Source organism: Varroa destructor, unplaced genomic scaffold, assembly GCF_002443255.2.
Source record: "Varroa destructor unplaced genomic scaffold, Vdes_3.0 BEIS01000006.1, whole genome shotgun sequence".
NCBI classification, from domain to species: domain Eukaryota; kingdom Metazoa; phylum Arthropoda; class Arachnida; order Mesostigmata; family Varroidae; genus Varroa; species Varroa destructor.
Genome location: NW_019211459.1, coordinates 21,993,001 through 22,015,242, shown reverse-complemented (window position 1 = coordinate 22,015,242; position 22,242 = coordinate 21,993,001). Strand labels below are relative to the sequence as shown.

At 41.7% G+C, this 22,242-nt stretch overlaps 1 protein-coding gene across 1 annotated transcript in view; it reads right to left on the bottom strand.

Annotated features, from left to right (window-relative positions):
* LOC111252972 (uncharacterized) overlaps window positions 1–22,242 on the bottom strand; it is a 41,707-nt gene that overhangs the window by 19,285 nt on the left and 180 nt on the right. The window contains exons 2-4 of the mRNA XM_086992542.1: window positions 16,984–17,109; window positions 15,956–16,117; window positions 5,153–5,257 (exon numbers count right to left, since the gene is read on the bottom strand). Of these exons, the coding sequence (XP_086848668.1) occupies window positions 5,153–5,257; window positions 15,956–16,117; window positions 16,984–17,109 (393 nt within the window). The remainder of the gene's footprint in view (window positions 1–5,152; window positions 5,258–15,955; window positions 16,118–16,983; window positions 17,110–22,242) is intronic.

The window sequence follows — 22,242 nt, the reverse complement described above, 5'->3', positions numbered from 1 at the left end:
TTCCCTTTGAATATCGGCTAGCATGTGGCTACAAATATACGCAGGTATATATATAGATGTGCCAGAAGCACAACTGATAAAACAGAATTCAAATAGTAGTCAACTAGTGATCATAATAACAACAGTAATTGTAGACATAAACGGCCATAACGGCAAAACGAGTATATCAGACATATATAGATGAGCATATCACTAATCATAGAAAGCACGACAAGGGATTATATATATATATAACGTTCGTACGATCCTTTGGGTCGATGTAATTCTAATTTTGAATACTTGTTAGTGCAGATTTTGGGGGTAGCTTGTTTACTAGCGAGCTGACTCAAGCCATGCAAGCCCACTAACCTATTGTGTAATAGCGACAGCCTTCGAATGAAGATTACCCTTCGTTGAAGTTTACGCTGGAGACGTCTCGTCGAGCGACCAAGCCTCTAGAGTGTCTACGAAAAATGCACCTTATTATGCAATGAATTGCAAAGAGTCCCTGGTGGTGAAAATATAGGATCTTTGCCACCCAAGTGAGCGAGCGCACCACTCGGTGGGAGTGGCATGAGCTTTGTAACAAGCCTTTCTAATCATGTTTTACTCCTTTCGTCCGCTTATTAATCGTTCAACCCTTATGCCGTTCCCGCCTATTCAATAAACCTTCGTGGCCTTCCTGTGGCCTATCGGTATTTTACGTCGCTATAAGTTGTTCGGCTTTATACCAATGACACCGACTCAGTATGGTTCGCAAGCCAATCTTTCTATGTGCAAGTGTTTCTAATGTAAGCTAGTCGGTACCAATCGATTGATTTTGAACATTTCCATATACATTTTCACCAGGTCTCGGACAAAACACTGAAATCACAGGTAAGGCAAAATGCTAAATCATCAGAAGACTAGAGCGCGAAGACAAACCTTCGGCTCCCTGTAACCCCATACGTTATGTTCGATTGTACTTTATTGCAGATTGATAGTAGTTATCAAACTGAATGGAAATGTCACTGCTCGCAAATCTAAACGGCTTTAGGTGCCGACCAAAGCAGCCCATCGACGCCAAAAAGCAAGCTACGTACGGTAGAAATCGCTCGACGTACTGCATCTATACTGCGATGCGCAATTCCCTACCGCAGTCGCATCGAGTACATAAGAAGTGATTACACGACACACACAGGTACGACAAACGACTTGTCGTTTGAACGGGCTCAAAACGGTAAGCACGACATCGACCGCGGCCCACTGCGGGGGATTTGTTCGTGCTGTGGCCACCAGGGGCGCCTGTTCCGCTGCCCAAAACGGCCGCCGTTCTCCCTACAGTTGGTGGATCCCAATCGATCCGCTCACGACGGGTCCTCGGACAGATTTGTGCGATCGACAATTCGATCTGGCGTTTACTGGCCGTTGAACGCTTAGCAAAACTGACTGTAGAAATGTATGTACCGAACAGATCAGTCACCGAGCGGTGGATTTGCCTTCATACCGTTGCATCACGACATTACGGTTCATGACAGCTGGCTGTTTTGCTGTGCGCTAGAATGCAACGAGCTTAATGCCTGCCTACGAGTCAGTTAGCCCTGTAGGGCATATCAAGTTGCAGCAGAAACAACAGCAACTGCTGCTGTTGCTAATGGCTGCAGGAGGAACTGAGAAGTCACAGTAGCCCCGAAAACAGCATCGATAACAGTTGAATTTCGGTAGCCGGCGGACGAAAAACGAGACGGATTTCCTACTACCACACGGTCACCGTAGACACGCCAGCAGATCTGAGAAAATGGCGGGATGTCGAAGTAGACGGCCGATGGACACAGGCAACAAGACCGTCGGCCTGCTGTTGCCCCACCATCGGGATCAGATAGGTGCTGTCGCTACAAAATCAGTATCCGCCGCCGCCGCCGTCACGCGGAGTGGAACTGAAGAAAGCGACGAGTTCCGAAGAAGTTGGGCTTCGCCTGTGAAGACCGAATCGGTTGACAATAACGGCAACAAAAGACAACAATGCTACAACAAGCTAGTTGTTCCTGTTTAACAGAGTGTCGTATCAGCTTTGCTTTTCTCTATGTCAGCCTGGCTTTCAGTTCAGTTCCTTTAAATTGTCTGTCTCGACACCGATGCACGTAATGCATGCATGCATCCAATGCATATTGCCAGCGAATAAAATTGCTCGTTGCACGACGTGACGAGCAAACGACCCCGATCATCGTGGTGCTATTGTGTTGACTCAGCATAAACGCGGAACTGTCCGTCCGATCGCCGAGATGTGGGCACTGCCCATTTGACGTTACGACACCAACAAAAGCGTTTGAGCTTTTCCCTTCGGTGACTGGATCGAACGATTTAAAACTAGGATAAATGAAGCTAAGTCACACACATCAACAGTCACACAAACGAAATATAGCTGATAACCAACAATCCGTAAAATTTAGGCTACCTGTAAGGGATTGCATGGTCAGGGTACCCATTTTATAGGGTTGACTGCATGCCACTAATTATGGGCTGGTACCATTCACCTGAACGCACAATTTCCTCTGGTGCTTGACAAGTGTTCTTGTGACAATCTGGAGTGAGCCAGCGCTAAGCCGAGACTCTCGTATTTAATAAAGCAACCTATTTTGTACATTATTATATTTGGCATTTGTCACTAGTCAGGTATCTATCAAATAATATATTTAAAAGTCATAAACATATTCTGTCACACGAAGCTGATGATACACGTTGCTCTGCTTCTTAATAAACCTTCTAGAGGAAGAAAATTCGAATACCCAGAGCAAGACTTCTCGTGAGCTATTTTTTCGCAGCAATGTGACTGACTACAAAGACCCTTGAAACGCTGATTCGGAAAGTTGACTATTATTGTATGCTTGTTCCTAGTCTCGCTAGCAAAACAAGAAAGCTGCTTTTGACAGGGCCAAGATGTCCTCTGCGTTTGAATTGCCCGCCTTCCAAAAAACCGACCGGAAACAATTCCTGCGGTCAGTTTAACAAGCATTAACGGAGACCAAGTTTTCGCCACGCTTCTTTCCATGCGAACGTGTACAGCAGGCAACAGACGGACCGAGGCTATGGCCATATGGAGTCAGTAAGAGATAGCGAAAGAAAAATTCGAGATAATAGACCATAAAACGACATGGACGAGAGCGAAGCAAATTAATGATGAATTTTCTTTTTTGTCGAACGAAAAGGAGTAGGATTCGACAAAGTGGACGAGAAAAAATCAAAATAGAAAAAAAACAGACCAAAATGGGCATGGAAGGACGCTGCTTCCAGCCGCCGGCAGCAGCATCGGCACTATCCACATGCGGTGGTGACGCGGTGGCCCTTGCCGTGATCTTTACGGCAGATGCTAGTTGTTCTCTTCACAAGAGATCAACGCTGCGTAGGGAACGAAGTGCTTCCGCAGGACCGTGTCAGATGGTGCTATCGCCTGCTTCTATTCCGCGTCCGTCGTTCGTGGTCGTCTTTGCCGTTGTTTTGGTTCACTTTGAACGTTTCGCCCAGGCCTTTTCACCAAAAACCGCAGTTGCAATAGCAGTATCAACATCATCAATAGCAACATCCGAATCATCGATAGCCGTTCGATCCGTGATCGTCCGTGGTGCGTATCTGACGTCATCTATTCAGTCATAAAATGTTTAACTGCTTCTTTCTCATGTTTTTTTTTTTGTTTTTGTCTTATTTTCAATACGCGCTTTCCCCTGGTGCTCGTTTCGCACCGCTGCCGATTTTTTCTGCTGATCCGAGGAGTTGGACGAACGCTATAACGACTACAATTGTAACAGCGTTGGTTTGGCAACGACAGCGGTTTATAGGTAAATACTACCAAGTCTATGGGGAGTGGCGCGCATACCTCCAAAGGCTAGCCGCGACATATAATACAGGACAAATGTGATTAAATGAAGAAATAACAATTATCATGACGCATATATAAAGATGTAACTGAGTGAGGGAAAGGTTGAAGCATCCGGAAGCGTAGCAGAAAAAATACGATCGATGTAGTTTACTTCGTTATAGATACTTGAAATATAGCTGATCTTTGTAGTAACCGTAGAGCCAGCTGTGTTTTGTTCTTCGACAAATGAAGCCGATCCCATCAAAATCTTCGTTTCAAGTGTTACCTTCGGACGCTTGGCAAAGGTTTTACTCATGTTAAGTCTGGCGTTTAGTATCTATCTACGTTTCATATTCTGATATAGATTATATACAGTACGATGAAATCTAGTTACGGGACAGGTGGATTGTTTAACTTAAATTTTTTTTCCTACTTTGCCTACTACGATATGGTAGTATGTGGGTAAATAAACGGTGAACGAGCCGGTTTTAAGCAAACATATCGGATCCTTTAACTTTCTCTGTGACGCCATGTTTGATAGAAGCTCCGTTGACGGACGCCGTACTCATTAAGTTTACCGTCAGGTAATTTGCTAAACAAAGCTATTGGCGAAACGTGACAGTGGACTTGGGCTGAAAGTAAGCCGGTTTAGTGCTAGCACGGCTCCGTCTTTCGCTCCTCCTGGACAAAACCGTACACCCATTTTTCCTTCATGGCCTTCAAATCATAAATAGGTTAAATCAGAAGCGGACACGCAAAATAGCTCGTATGACATAACAGATAAAAAAAAAAAGAAAAAAAAATATATATATATATATTTTTTTTTTTTTTTATATCAATATTACAGTGAAAATTATTTAATTCATCTTTGGTATTAATAATTATTTATGGCTAAAGTTGAAACCTACTACTCTGGCTAATAACCTGGCTCCTTCTGGCTCTGATCCATTAAGAATGTTAGATGAACCGTTTTAAGCGCGGATCTACTATGGCGCAGGGTTATATCCGAACGTCCCAGATAGCATGTCGACCCATTTTTCCGTAACAACGAGCCCACGCCAAGCGCACGACCAGAAATATTAAACTGAAGTCAGGCCTTAGCTGATGATATTGTTGTTACTATTTCTACATATATATATTAGCAACCTACCAAATGCGACATAACCGTCTGCTCTAGTTCAAAATAATTCATGCAAGCTTTTCCATAGGCGACCAGATAACGACACCCATTGACCATATTGTTCGAGATATTACCCATTTTTCACGCGTTTGTTATGATTTCGAAGACAAAACAAATTCAACTTAATCTGTTATGTACGTTCTCGATGTGGCTGTTATTACCTGGATGACAGCCGGCTGACGAATACCACGCATCTTCGATCATCTGCGATTCCCAATCAGGTTCCGAACGGCCATACTTGTCTAGGACACGAATCGGCGTATGAGCTGAAGAGGAAATAGGGGTGAATAGCAGAATGTTAGCAACGAAAAAGTTGCTGGTCCTAGAAACTTATGAAGAGTGAATATGCCCCCCACAAACGAATATAGCACATGTTCTAAATGCCCGCTTACTGAATACGGTTTTTGTTTGCAGCAATAGGTGCTCTATAGTTTATACAGTCCTAAGATCGTTTAGCTTTTGCAGGGAGGTAGACGTGCTAAGTACATAACTGCAACAAATACTCCTACCCCCATAGCTAAAAATAAACCGCAGGGAACTGTTCATAGGATCATATTGAACTTTTGGTACGAAGAACTATTGTTTGCATCGATTTTTTTGGTATATATCTGATTTTTAAGTGATATAAAGAAGCTGCCCGACAGTTCATAATGACAGAGGTTATCCAGATCCGCTTTTCCCAAGTTACTTGTTTTTTTTTTTTTTTTACTTACTTTAATGTTAGTTCCTAATACTAGATAGACAACTAACAAGGCAGAACGACTTTCCAGCCAAACGTATCTTTCCATATAATGTTCGGATAGTAGTTGACATATTATCATGAAATGTGTGTGTGTGTGTTTATTATAGAGTGTAGTCAGCATTTAGGCAAGCGTTGATGAGTATCACCCCGTTTCTATAAAATGAGTCAATCTGATGTTATTCTCTATATATATATATATATATATATATATATAATAGTATATAATATATAATCTAGTACTATATATAGTTTAAAACGGTATCCAAGATATTAAACATCTATGCTAAAAGTCAATAATATCAAAAATTGCAAGCACTATTTTATACATTACTAATGTATCTGGCGGACGAAATATACAGACACGCTGGATCAATTTCCTACGGGGTAGGTTAGTAGCTTTTGTTTCTTATAAACATAGCAATTAAGTTGACCTTCGTCTCCGAAAAGTTATTGGCCTTTCCTATCCGACTGTCCCTTTTAGCTCTTCTTGGCGTTAGCAAGGATCGAGTGGAAAGATTAGTGAAACAATTAACAAGGGCAGGACAATAATGGGAAGGCAACCTTGCCGGAATCACCATGCTTAAATTAACGAACGCACCGAGACATCGATGTTTCCGCCGGTTGTGACCCGCAATGGGCGACGTCTCCTAATTACTGCATGTACATGTGGCTAGTAATTAATTCATTATACGCAACAATAACCGTACTTCACTACTGCTGTTTGTACTTGTCAAATCCTGTTGCTGCGGTAGTTATCGCTTTGACACTCTTCTCAGAAATGGTTCTTATTTTGTATCTAGCAAAACGTATTTAATGGTTATGACGAATTCTTCTTGCACTTTCAGCAAAGCCCAATGGGCTATGGAGGCAGGCAGTTAACGCCCGGGCGCGGTCGAGGACCGAACCGGTCAACAGTCGGTTCTGCTCTATCCACTTCAAAGCGTCGCACATCTGTCTTAATATCACAGTCACAAACGTTGTCGTCAGCAGGCCAAACAGACGCGTAAAGCGCACTTCGGCAGAGTTGCGAATGATACATAAGGAACGATAAGAGGCCTTTTGGTGCTCCGCCTGTATACAAACATGACAGTTTTCTACAGACCGGCACGCCGAGGGCCGCGACAGGCGATGACGTGCAAACGTCGGGAAAACGCTTTCATCAATAAGAGACGCTGCTTCTACAATGTATTACTGATGTCTACAGAGCGGCAAGGACATTCGGTGGTGGGTGAAGATGAACGTAGTACCGATGATGAGGATCATTGTCATCATCATGAAGTCGGCCATGTTAGCTGAGTTCTTATAGTGTTCAGACAGCAAAACGTGTGCTTGAATGGCAAGCAAACAGTGGACTTGATGATAATTAGAATAATTGTGAGTTTACCAAGTCGTTGATATCTTCACTAAAAGGACTTTAGCGGTGCATTTGAAGACGATAGCGTATGTTTACGTTAGTGTTGGATTTCAACAACGGACTGGGTGCGCGTATCTTGAAAAATGCCAATTGACACTAATTTTTTTTTTGAAGCAAATAGAATAGTTTACTGGAATTTGCTTAAGGGCAAAACTTTCGACAATGGACCTAAGTTTAGTGCTGCCTACAGATCGGGCCCGATTTGTCTGACAAAACTAAAACCTCTCCAAATTGACATCTTCATTATGGGTTTTCAGCTAGCACCTGTACAGGATAGTCATAATAGATGATATAATTCATTGCATGAGGGTTACTCTAATACCGCTCAGAGTCGGTTATCTACGCAGGCACATGCTTGGCAAAGTAACACGACGTCCTGCGAACACCAAATGGATCTGTTGGCTGGAAGTGTTACAAGTTAAAGCTTCCAGGCCATGGCTATTTAAGATTTAGACTCTGTATTAGTTGTGAGACTTTCTTGTATAGCTTCCCCCCAAAGATAACTCAACAACTTTCTAGCCTGTGGCATGTAGAAGCTAGTGCGTCCTAAGAATGTATTAATTCAACTGTTTACTCGTAGATAGTTGTAAAAGGACGACGGCCAAAGATAGCACGCTCTGATCGAGATATCACCTCTTCTTCATAACTATATGGAATTGCGTTTAATTAAATACTGATGACTATGGCCGAACGACAACAGCGTATACATATATATATATATATATATATATATATATATATACTTTTTTAAAATCTAATTCTTATGGATAAGCAGTAATAATGAAGTCACAAATGAAATGATTTCGGCTGAGCTTTAGGTGTTCGGTACAAGTTTATCTGCTTGAAACGATGTTCTATGGCTGGCTACGGATATTGGCTTGTTATTTTGTAAGCGCTTGACTCAGATACACGTACAACACTGGCTGCTATGGATTTAACGCTGTTACAAAACTGCTGTAATTATTATAATTCAAAGCATTTTCTAGATATTGAAAACATCGATGCGGGCCCTATGAATGTGAACGTTCGTAAAAAAGAGGTTTCTTCTAATAAGTATGAGCGGAGTAATACAGGCGTACAAAGAAAGGTCTGAAAACGATGTTGCGATGACGGTCGGAAGGTACTCTGTATTGGGAGAAGACCATAAATTTTGTCTCCAACAGGGGGTTCATATCGTTAACAGAGATAAATGAAATCTAGCAGTACAAATGAGCTGCGAACAAGCTTAGTAGCTAACCCAGATGGGTCGGGCACATAACATGTCGTACTGAATATTAATTTCGTTGATATTTGTATTCAGTCCTGGCAGTTGGCGCACGGCTTTCCAATGCGATCTCATTCTGCTGTGGTGTTTGAATCTTGTGAAGAATTAATAAGGGGCAATATGTAAAATCGGTGAGGAAACATATGTACATTTCGATTCGTGTTAATTTTAGCGAAGTACAATTGAAGTAGCTTTCAAGTCAATTAGCTAGTAATTATTAAGTAAAACAAAGTCAGTTTCCGTGTTCGGTGAAGGCGAAGAGCTAATCTAGCACTAAGGCGTGCGCTTCGAAGACGATTCGTGGCAGTGTTCTTCATTTAAATTTGCGCACGGTATCAATGAAAATACCAGGTCAAGTATCTCTGACCCAACCGGCTATCGGCTCCATTAGCAGCGACTGTTACATGCATTAGTTCAGTCATCATGCACGTTCACGTACTGACTTCTAGCTAATCCGTCACATATCGTATCCGGAAAGCGTCAAATTGTAATTAAGACGGTTAAATGACGTCTAATAGAAGACTCTATTCAAATTCTACTAACCCCATATTTCCGCATATTAATGGTACACATATTGGCCCACGAAGACTCTGCGCAAATACGATTCTGTCGTTCGCGTCTCTGGCATTGTCTACCCTCACATTATGGCCGCTGGTGCTTTATGACCGTCGTTACAACGCCCGATCACGGTCGTCTAGTTGACGCGGCTGGAAATGATTTTTAATTTTTTTTCCGATCTTCCTCTTTCTTCCTTGGCGTATCTGTCTTCTTTTTTTTCCGGGAAATTTGCCTTTGATCAAATGCCGACGTTACAGCGATCTCGTTCGTACCCATAGTTATCGTCGACTGCTCTACGACTAGAACCGACCAGCGAGTGCCTGTTTCTTGTTGATAATAATGCATTTCTACGAGTTTTCTGCTGTTCCTTCATTCGACGTTGTTTTTATTATCTGTTCCGTCACTTTTATTTCTGATAAAATAATAATATAAACACTGATGGCATCGGTTAGCCAGATCGGGTAGGCTGCTAGAAATTCATTGGAAGGAGCGAGGTACCAACAAATCATGCGGCCGCCAAGTTTCAGACGCTGCTGACTACCAGCGAGTTCGAATATGGCTTGCGGACTCATAGAATACAGAAACTTCATAGACCGGCAAATTTAGCTACATTACATAGAGCGTAAGACGCTCACCGCACTATATAATACAACACTCTACTAAAACATGGATGTGATATAATCACTCAACGACACAATCAGCCCCGTCAACGCATCGGAGGGTGAAGGCATCGCAAGGCGCGTATGTCCGAAAAGCAGTCCTACGCAAAGCATCGAACGCTCGAAAATATCGAGGCTCAAAAAGCTGTATTTCTAGACTTCTGCGTCCGTTATGGCCGCCTTGCTAAAAATTCTCAACGCCACGGATGTGTCCGTGCTAATCTCATTAACTTATTATACAAGTTATTAATGTCACCATTGTAAATGGGTGACGACAGACTTCAAAGCAACACATTGCGTAAGGACGGCGAAGTCTTTAGTTCTAAAGTATAATGTACCCTCGAAGAGTGTTATTAATGTTAATAAGGGAGCAAAACACGGATCTGGGAATCAACATTCTCTATTTGAGCGTTCGGCTTTTGCTTGTGCATTCAGTTTTCGCCTCATTGTCTATACGATGTATTAGACTGAGTGAAAAGTTCCCATTCTGGCCGACACCTGGCGCTAGCATTGGATCGGCTGATCGTCTTGAGCTAAAACTTCATAAGTTAATTGTTTTGGCTGCGTCCTGTTGTTTTCCTTGAGCTCTGGCCGTTGGAAATAGCTCAAAGTAACGCTTCTGATTCGTGCTGAAAACATGCACTGCCAAGAAAAGTCGAAGGTGAGCGTCGAGTTAGCGTTACTGCTTCCCAGCGTTAGTTCGTTCATTGCAGGACCGGGGACGACAAAGTGTAAATACTTCTTAAGCAAAAGGCCCTGCAGTCGAGCCGAGCGCTCTCTACAGAACTCGGAAATACCCAGATGATTATTGTCAGCCATTGTACGCACTAAGAAAAATTGACAAAGAGGGAAAATAAGCCCCCATACACTCAGCAGAAATTAAAAAGAAAAAAAAGGCCCTCTGATATAGGCTTTTCACTGCTCGCATAATAGAAAAGTAAGTAATGTCTACTTAAACAGTGATAAAAAATGAATCTTCTACTATACTTTTAGACGCAAATCGGAATGGTAGGGCTTCCCTTTGATTGGACGCCACGAAAAATACGGGGACGGATGTTGTACTATAAGCTACTTAAATCTGTCACAGGAAACTGTTACACAATCGTCAGTCTATCCATCTATACTGCGAAACTGATCGAAAAAAGTCTAGTGGTAGCAAATGATTCCGCAAAGTGATGTTGGTATATGACAGCGCTACACAGCGCACCGCTTCAATGGTCCAGCGGGCGTTAACGAAATTCCAATTGAGGATTCTACTCTGCAGCCCGGGCATCACTCCACCTAACGGCTATTCATTTCGGTCAATCCAGCATAATTAGGATAGCAAACACTTTGGAACAGAGGCCGAGGTCCACAAATGGGTCAACGAATGGATCGTTTCCAAGAGCGAAGCCTTGTCACTTCGTGAGATACGTCCACTACCAGAAAAATGGGAGAAAGTTGTAAAAAATGAAGGGCACTACTTTGATTGAGAAAGTTAGAGTGAAAAACAACCGAAGCCTTTTATTAAACCTTATATCAAGTTGGAGAAGGTCCCGGCGCCTCTAACTAAATAGAAAACGATGGATAGAAACAAAACTATATTAATTTATTTTGTTATATATCCCCTATCATTGTTGACGCTTTTCTACCGTATTTCTGCTGAACGACGTATGCCGTTTCCCTAGGAAACAACGAGTTTTGTCTCGAATAAGTTATCCAATTACGTTACAAGTTCCTTAGTCCATGTCGAAGGCAATTGCTTAATGAATGGAGGAGGTAAAAACGTATCGGGGCAGGATCTGGATTATAGGGGGTGCGATAAAACCTCCTATTTAATATTCAGGAGGGCAGCTTTGATAATGACTGCCGTATGTGACCTCGCGTTGTCAGGGAGCAAGATACTTAACAACGTTTGTTGGATCTTTTCCTTGACTTGATGCAACTGGGCCAATAAACATGCCGGTCAACTGTTTGAGTTCGTAAGCCCTTTTTGGATGAAGATCTGGCTGGACCCCTGACCTTGGCTTCTCTTTTAGAGTTATCCATTCCGATCTCTGATTCATGTTAAGGTATAGATGGCACTTCTTATCACCCGTATGCATCATGCGCAGAAATCGGTCATTGTGTCTGTATAACATTCGATATCTAGCGAAATGTGAAGATTAAGCGTTAAGCCGTTGGATTCATAAAGTTCATTAGGCACCGAAGCACCAAATTTCTGTATAAACATAAGGAACTCAAGATGGTTAACGAAAATCGTACAGCCAACCTCTTCGGCTAATTTCCGAAGTGCTTTCAGACGGTCGTCACCCAAATCAAACGATTAGTTAACGCGGCACGCATCCTCTAGATCCTGAATACTCTTTTCAAACTTGGCAAACCATTCGTGAGCAGTCCTTTTAGCGATAGCGTCATTACCATGCACAAGGTATATGACACGGCCTGTTTTAGCAGCGTTTGAGCCTTGACGAAATGCGTAGCACAGAAAACGTCGGTATATTAGAAGTAAACAACTCGTTGAGGGCAAGTGAAAAAGGAAAGTTTAAACATGCGGGAATTTTCTATCCAGCCTATAAATTAGGGGCTTGTTGGCGCAATGCCCTTTGAAATCGATTGTTGTAATGATGTAATCAGAGTTTTCAATTTTAAATGCAGTCATGGCTTCAGAATGGTTGATCCATAGCCGCGAACTTAAGCGAAGATTACCGCGGCCATTTTTAAGGTAATAGCTATTGCCGCGGTTGGCAAGTAATGTCACTCTTCTTCTTAGCCTGTTTGGAATAAATGTGAGACCTCTGTCTTATATATATTCTAATAAGCCACAAACTCTTATGAGTTTTAAATAAGAAGGCTTCTGTGATAAGCCTGACTATGTGTGTCTGTCTCATGTATGTCTCCACAAAATCTTTCAATCATTCGAATGAGATCATTATCTTCACTGATCGGATATGATCATCGGGGATAACATTTGACATTTATCAATCGTAGCAACTGATAATGGCTTGGTCAAAGTATAGAGCCTGGAGAGAGGTAGAGGTACTTATACAAATACACAACAATGAAACTTGGGTACTCATGGAAGCTGTGATCGACATTAAATCTAATGTTAGCTGGGACGTAGGGGCTTACATACAACTCTTAAATTATTTTGATTTTTACCGACTGTCTTTGCCTGCACGTTCCGCGATCTGAAAATGAAGTTAGTGCTCTGCTGCCCTACGAAACTTCCCTAGCTTTTCTCAAAAACCACACTTCTCGATGATTTGTGATCCTTCGTATTGTTTTTTTACGTAAGGTGTACGAGATTTTACCATTAAACATACCGAAGATTACCGCAGCGTTTCGCCGCAAGTATTCTATATACAGCGAACTAGGCCGTTCTATTGTCTTGCGCTGGGGCGTATAAAGATGATTCATGAACCGATTATTTAGCGATGGATCTGTTAGGGTCTAAGGCAAAATTTCACCTTTGTCTTGTCAGACCTTACATGAAAACGTCGAAAACATTTGGCGGGTGGATGGATATCAAATGTTGCCATTAAACTACTGTGAACACCAGATGTCGCTGGCGTCTAACGAATTTATGTTGAGGGGTACTACCCTTTTCGAGCGAACAAAAGTGTTAAAGAGGATTTACCATCGTTATAAAAAGCCAAATGTGAGTACTCTGTGGTCAATCGCCGACAATAATTTGGACGTATGAGGTTAGCACCAAATAATAGAAGATGATCGATGTGACACAATCTCATGTCTTCACCTACAAGTGTTTACTAGGTAGGTGAGTAAACATATAAATGTACAACAATTGAAATCAATTGATTCATTCGATTTTTATGAGAAGATCTGCTGAGCAACTTTTGGACAAAAAGTCTATTCTTTCTGCTTAAGGCATAGTATCGTAAAAAAAAAAAGTCGACGAAGTAAGTGCAACCATTTGTTGATGGACGTGAGAGGTTTGGTCCAATATACTAGAGACATGGCCTTAATAGCTATGCAAATATATATATATTGAAAAGGTACTTGGCGTACCATTGTTCTTTTGTCATACTACCTAAGTTGAATACATGCACACAGGCAATAACTATGTTGAAAAAGTATCTCAAGCCAGCCCAATATTCAAGCAAGTTGTTGGCAAGAGTTGAGATATCGTCTACTATATATTTCGAACGCAAAACATCGATTCGCCGCCGCTTTCCGTTCTGGTACTTATTGATTGATACCATACATTGATGGATAAACTTGTCACTGGGCAAAATACGTCTTGACATCTCCCGAACGTATTGGCTATGACGGTGCCTTCAGGTCTGCTGTTATGCAAAAGACTAACGATCAGTTAGTATGCTCACAGCGTTGACAGTAGGTCTCAGTAAAGAGGCCGCTAAGTCCAGCCTCTGGGGAAGCGATGGCTTTTTATATGTTCTATTCATAAGTGATAGGGACTACCTTAGAGAATATATCATTACGACACTACAGTAACCGTGCGAGTATGGTGATAAATACGTAAATACGTAAATACGCATAAAAAGACGATCCGCACTGGAACGCACGCCCCAAAGTCTGGTCACGGGCTTCCCAGTTCACTTCACTTAAAATTTTTCAAGTTTTACGTCTGACGTCGCCGGTAGACATTACATCAGACGCCAATTCACTCCAACGTCATCGTGTTTTAGGAAGACATCAATTAAGTTAATCGCGGTGTGCATATTATTGCAAACCAGAAGAACGCACGGTTCGACTGATATCGATTAGATACGATATATTACTAGATGACAGGTAAATAACGATAAATTAACTGATGACAAATAGACGAAAGATATTTAGGCAAACCAGAAAATTAACTCGGTCCCACTCTATGACATTACAGAGTCCCTGGCAAGCATGCTACAACAACCCAATAACAAGTGTGAAAAGGATCTTTTCTGTGTTTTAACTCGAACCCTTCTCACTTTCCGCTATATATATAATAGCTTTTACTTTTTCTATTTTGAGTACAGGCATTGGTCAGGGGTCAGTTCGATCGCTGTGACAATCGAGGTTCGAAACCCGCTGCTGATCATGGCCTAGCCAGATCAAAAGAAAGATCGACTGGCAACTTTTATATCCCATCAATCGGTGGGACAATGTTTGCACGTAGCACGACGCGGTTCTGCAAAACAGCCAGATATCAACTGGTTATCTTGAATCTTCTTCCAGCACAGGAACAATCTAGTTCGATGAATTTTTGCTAATGTACCTGCGTGTGAACATGAGTGTCTTGTGGCCCAGTCGAGCCTTCGATTATCCTGGTCATGTCGGTCTGTCGGACCGCAATCGAAGCGGGCTTCGATTGGCCGAACAGTGTCGTTATCGCTTTCTGCTTCTGGGAAATGACATCTGTAGACGATAGCAGCAGCTAAGACGAGAAACGGGTCTCATCCTGATACCATGGTCCCGCGGATCGATAACGATATCTAATCGTGTGTAACAGGCGAATATTATGATCCGTAAAAATAATGATGATAATAGTGGAGCACACAATGCACTGACGGGCCATATGAGTATCTGTCGTAAGAGATTCATATAGTTTAAACAAGCAGAATGTAAAAACGGCTTAAGTAGAAAAAGCAAATTAATAAGAGGATTTTACATAGTTTAATAGTATAATCATATTATCTAAATAACGAAGTTGAATATTTAACTCTTTCGCTTTCGCTATCTCTCGGTGTAATCCGCGCTATAATTATACAGCGTTCACTTCATTTACCTTCCTTTTTACGGTGGCAAAAAAGTGTATTTCAAGGCATTTTCCGTATAGAGAATCAGCATTGATCAGGAGTCAATGTACCACCATAGAGAGATGAAAAAATGGGTTTGCGAGCCATCTTCATGGCCCCAATGACCTCATTTTCGAAACCTTGTTTTTGATGCCGAGATTCGCACGTTCGCGGTTCCCTCATATCAGATATTTGCTAGCACAATGAGCTATATAAGTTGTATATAAGGACTTGGCTTTGTGAAAAGTTAATTAATTGTTAAAGACTGCGACATTTTTCTAACGTAATTCAATTGCGGATCTAAGTTCTATTTCAATTACAATTGATTACACTTGCTCACCATCCTTTCCATAAACCTATCTCTACCTGTAAATGTGCGCTTGTTTGTCGAAGTGTCAGTCTAGATTTAGGTAACTATAACATGTCCGTGTGATGATGCAGTGGCAACGTATGTGTTTACTGAAGTTGGGGTCACATGAGGTGACCCAGCCTCGAAACCGAGGGAACAGCTGATCTTAAATGATGGTCAATAGCAGTACGTGAAGTCGAAGTTACAAAATTTCGTGTTTGTAGGTATTGGATATGGACATACGTGGATAAGCGTGCACCGGTGATGAATGTAAGAGATCAACTGTTGATCCTGTCAGATGACTGATGCCGTTGTAGGCAGCGGCTGTGGCAGCTGGATTCTTCAAATGATAGGCCATTGCACCCACTCCTGTAGGACAACCTACCGAACCGGGACAACTCGTGCCTGCGAAGGAAGCGCAGCCGCAATTACTGCCAATACACGATGAGTATTTATATTTTTAGAGAGTATGCTATCAACCTTGCGTATCAGAAACCGTCAAGCCTTGACTAAATTCTTTGTATGGCTCTTGTCATCCTACATCTTATTTTATTCATCTTTTATCAGTACATCTGTCATTGAAAGATAATCGCGATCGAGCGGAACATAGATTTACAGTACACAACGACACATTTGCCCATGACTAACTATAAAACTGCTTTTCCACAGAATAGAGATTTTTTTCTTTCCATCTGTATACGGTTTATTCTCTTCCTTACCTTCGTTCAGTAGTGCGGATGAAGTCTGATTGTGGTGCGGGCCAGTTGTCCCCAGGTGTATGCTAGAGCTAGTTGTGTTGCTACCTTTCGATAGAGTTAGAGGCAGCTCAAGAGGGGGTGGCTCTCGAAGATCGCGGTCACTGGCGACCGACGTCACCGGCGAAAGGGGCCGCAACCGCCCCTGGGGCGAAGGTGTTTTGCCCCGCACCGGCGACGGCGCGCCGAGCGGCACCGCCAAGCCACAAGCGCCCGCCAACGTTGCCACACCGCAACAACCGGAACTCCGCTAGTCGCTAACAGTGCAAGCAGTGACAGGGGAAAAGTACGGGCTGGTCGATTGAGAGGAAGCTGCTGATGATAGTGGCGAAATTTGTCGCAGTTCGTCGACGATCTTCACCGCCCGTAAAACCTCAGCTTTGTCCAACAACACGAACCCAGCCAACAAACTAGGTCGGCTCTCTGCCTTGAGCGTGAAAAAAATCCGCTTAGACTGTGCGTGTCTTTTCTCTATGGCCTTGTCCTAGAAAAGGGCTGGATTGGCGCCCCCAGTACCTCTGGCAGGAACCACCTCGTAACGAATCTTGAGATAGAGACGACCGGGACAGTGGACGTTGCTTTGGCCAGATTGCTCCGTTGTCGTTGTTTCGCAACGAGGGAGTATCTCCAATGGTGCTCCACCTGTTACCGAACATGAAACGTAACAAAGTAAATAAAACCAAATCACAGTGATGTTAATATGGGAATTATACGGAAATGAACGTTTTTAGTGTGTGTTACGCTAATTGTCGAAAATATAGAAGTTTCATAGGGGCCAAGCGATTCATTGTTACGCAACGTTTAATCGAATAGAATAAAGCAGATGTTAATTAACTATTGTTAATGCATTTGTTATTTTTTTGTTTGCTCGTGCCGTCCAGAATGTGATCTGGCCGTCCACGTTAGTTAGTACTTGCTGCATTTGGAATTTAAAGACTCTGTTTTGTTTAACAACACGGTCGGTATTGGTACGACTGGACCCTTTATATTGTTTCAACTTACAATGACATTTTACTCAATGGCGTCATCGTTCTCCGTTAAGTTAGTAATTATATTGTGATTAGGTACGATCTCTGCGTACGTCGTCGAGGGTGTTCATTAATAATGCGTAACTACTCACTAAGCCATAGTTGGAATAGCTTGCGTATAACGTAACATTTAAGGACACATTTACGGTAGAACTTGGCCGCGGCTTTGTACCAATAGAATAAAACATTTTTTGGGCACTTCGTTTTCCTTTTTTTTTTTTTTTACGTACTATAGAGCCATGTTACGCAACAGATATGGGCGGATAAGCTCATAACCACCAAATTATCCAAGCAGAATTACGAGGTCGAACAATATCTATTAGGTAAACTAGCCGGTTTTGGCATGAATGATCTATTTGAGAGAACTTGAGACTTCTTTCTTGAAGACCAATAGTGCAATATGAACGGTAGTTTTCCTTGTCTGGCCCCAAATGACCGATTGAACTCCTCTAACAAATTGCGTTCCTTGGCGAAAAAAATCAGATACAATTAAATCTCTTTTAGTATAAATGGAATCAAGTTGTGCATATGTTTCTATACCCCTCTTTCAATACGAGTTGTTTACTATCGTTAAGCGACATAAAAATAAAGAATATTTATAAATTCATTAGAATGAATACGGACGTCGTATACTTAGATCAGTTTGCTTGATCTTTGCCTTAATCTCGATCCTCTAGAATGGTATATTACGCGCCGCCCCCTTAACACAGATATATATATATATAATTACTCCACCGTAGTTAGACAGCAACTCAGATTCTGCTTCATCATTATATCGCTATTGTTTCGGACGAAAAGATCAGATTTGCTATATAGTCCGATTTAAGCGGAAGTCCTCCGCCGGATTCAAAGGCGCGACAGCCGATCTGACTGTATAATCTATAATGTGATCTAATAAATAACTACAATACAAAAAAAAAAAATGCTATCACGCATATGCGTTGGCCAGAAGCTCTATCTATAACGTCTAAATTACATACGTAACGTTGACGTATACCCTTAGCATTGGGAACTTCGTACATATGGCAGTATCATGTCATTCGTTTAGTTTTTCTGTTACGTAATTTTTCGTTCTCTATCCATACATGTATGGTTTCACACGGTTGTAGGGTGAGTACTGACCCAAACCTCTTCCGCATCCAGCCTATTTAGGATGCACGTTAATATCTGCACGTAGTTGTAACAATGGTGTAGATAGGTTTCTCGATTATAGAATCGAAGGTATCTATCTATAAGCTGGTTAAATTTAAAATTACCATAAGCCACTTTAGTGATCCTTAATGCAGTGTTTGGCTTTTAGTATGTTTATACAGCCGCCATAAGCCAAGACTAATGCTTTTAATACGGCACAAGATAAACCAGCTATAGAATCGGAAGTATTTTCCAGCGCAAGCTAAACACAAAGAGAAACTGGAACGCGATTTCCGAATCTCTTCCATCAAATACAAACGGATCATCAAACGGCAGTCTGTCTGACATAGCTAGTTCGAAACGCTAACCATAAGCTAGAATTCGTGACCTTTCTACAAGGAAACGGTTCGGGTAGCCAGAAAAAAAGCGCATAAAAAATATGGGTATTTGCGGACGCTAAAAAAAAACTCAAAAGGAGCCGCCTCCTTCGTGGCGTTTGTTTTGTTCTGTTCCAACCATAAATCTGTTATTTGGATTCGATCAGAAGTACTTGGAAACGTTTTATACAAACAAAATATGCTAACATGCCAGTATCAGTGGAATTTGTAGATATGTCATAGCTGGACACGTATACGTGTCCTCATAACGATTATTTATCACGTCTGATCGTCGACGCACCGATATATACATCAAGGATCAAGCGCAGATTTTTCGAACCGAAAATGGCAAAGGCTGCATCAAAGGCGCAGGAAAAGAATAAAGTCAACCGAATTTTTACTCGATGCAAATGCTGAGCAGACATGGCTTCTCTGGTGTGGAAGGAATCCAAAAGAAATGTAATGTTTCAACTATTGTGTTCGGTAAGATGGTAGCAAAGGCGATCTGGACACGAGTGAGTGAATGCTATGTTGGAAAATTATGTACAAAAAAACAGCGTATGTAACCTAACTTCTAAAAATGAAATTAACGGCAAATATGCAGAAGGGGAACAGATATCGGTGCAGAACTACCTGAAATTCCTTTTTATCTGTTTATTTGCTTAAGGGTGATAAGACTGGTGTAATTCAAAGACCTCTCGGTCCTTACCCCCCAACGCCTCCGGGTTGACGTGTGTCGGGGTTTTAGAGGCCAAACTTCTCGGTGTACATAGTTAATGACACCACGAAGGCCTAGGTCCTCCCCGACGAAACTAACTCCCGGTAGTATGTAAAAAATTCACATACTACCAGTGAGTTCCAGAAATAAAAAATTATGTACTTGTATCGTCATAGACATTCGATGAGTATCGACTGTTTCCAGCTGGTTCTTACATATCTTCTCCTCATATTGATTGGCTAGTTCTTATAAACCATAAAACAATGTCTTCAAAGTGTTTTCGTTGTGGTACATTTTTCTCCGCACTGCGCCATTTTTACCTATCTATTTGGGGCTTGTTATCGTCCGTGAGAACAGGCCTATTCCAACGAAGCTTTCTCCGCATGAACATACACCCGAAAAAAATCACAGCTACTGCGACGGGCATTGATTTGGCAAACAGTACGTCGTGCCAGCGAACTAGAGATTTGGCCTGCGCATGTTTTTGCCGCCCAAAAGCAAGACACCCTATGTACTATTGTGTACTAACGAAACGATTTCTGTTGGGAGCAAAGTTGCGCTCATACCGCATAGGACCATAAATATTCGTTTGCAGGAACGATTCGCAGCAGGCGGCAGGAATGGGTAAAGCCGGAGCGGAAAAAGGCAATCAGATCAGATAAATGTAACGATGATAATAAGAAACGAAGAAGAGTATATATGTATATAAATGATAGTGCAGTGACGGTAACCACCGATGATAAGGACGGTACGGGACCCTATAGCGGTTCTGCTATAGTTCTGGAGGTAGCCGCACGTGAAGACCCATTTAGATCGTATGGTACATATTACAGATCGTTATTGCATAGCGTCGTGCGTGTATGTGTACGTTTAGTTGGTTGTGTGGTTGCATACGAACATGTATATTTTTCGATTCCCATAGGCTTCCATTCTGTCGAAAATACGTATGAGTGTGCCAGCTGTTTTGGTGTTATACATTAACTGTCTAGGCGACCGCGCTAAAACGGGACATGCTTTGTATAGTGGCGCGGTAGAATGATTCCGATACGGTAAATCGCAGGATGCGCATTAAATAGGCATTTATTATTGTTTTATAGGGAATATATCGGATTAGGAACTAGAGTAATTTGGCGAATCTTTTCAACTAGCAGAATATCTTTTTGTCTCATCTTGGACCAAGTAGATCGAGGTCCGGTTCCAGCGAAATCTGAAATCTATATGAAAAACATATCAAGTGGACCTTACCCGTTAGTCTTTAAAAATCGACAGTCAATGGCGGAAATTATGTGACGTGGATCTTTTAGATTGACGCAGTGATAAATCGAGTCTTAAGGCCATCGCCAAGAGGATAAAAATCTTTGAGGGTACATTAATCACATCCAGGTAGTCAACCCATTTTGACATTTAAACACTGCAAATGCCGAGGGGACAATTCTTAAACAATCATCGACTAGATGCATTATGCTTCCTATGACGAAAAATACCCAGCTGTCGATTTTGTGCGTCCGTTCTCATATCGCCTACCTCAATGAACATCGTTACGCGACGTTTGCGTCTATATTTAACCCATACGCGGTGAGGTGTTATTTTTCAAGTAAGTGCATTGGCATTTTCGTAGCTGTTTGTAAGTTCCAGTCGATAAACGGAATAGTTACTAAAGAGGATAATGCACAACTGAAATTTGGCTTTAATGTAGAGTAAGTGGCGATGCACTCAACTGGCTTTTTAAATTAAGGCCTCCAAAACCGTATTCACTAAACACAAGCGTTTGTTTCTATCACTCTTATTGTACATGCTATCTTAGATTATTATTAGTCACAGGATCATTATACTAGTTCTGTTTCATATCTCTTATTAACTTTAGGTTAGAGAACTCAAAAAAAAAAGCCGGGGCATTTGTGTTTGAAGTTTCCTTCTCTCGCAAGCTCGATAAACCAATGACATGGTGGCTGAATGACTGATCATTTTGAACGTGTTGCATATCTAAGCTTTCGTGCGTCACGCGTAAATGCATGTTAAATTGACTATGAAATTGTTGATTAGGTGAACGGGGGCGAAGACTTTTCTGTTTAACTTTAGGCAAACTTAATTAACTTTTCCCCCCGATTTGCATGAATAATGTGGCGAAGTGTAGGGTTTCTTATCCTGAAACAGTTAAATGTCTAAATTCAACGACGTTATCATAAGCAAAGCAATATATCTTAATAACATAGTTTGGGAAATAATGAAACACTTTCTCTGGTGGTAACTTTATCTAAATTGCATATAACATCCTTCAGTAATTTATTGGCGTCTTGAAGTTACGCTCAACGACTGACGATCTGCATAGGGTAGTCATATCCATGACAGGACTGCTTTATATCAAACGATGTACCATTCTCTGGACCCCACACATGCGCAGACATGACAAACTCAATAATTGTTGTGCTTCTTCAAATGGTTACTCTATGATTTTTTTTTATTTTTTAACTACTTGGAATCATTCAAATATTTGCTTGCAGCTTTAGTCAATTACTATATA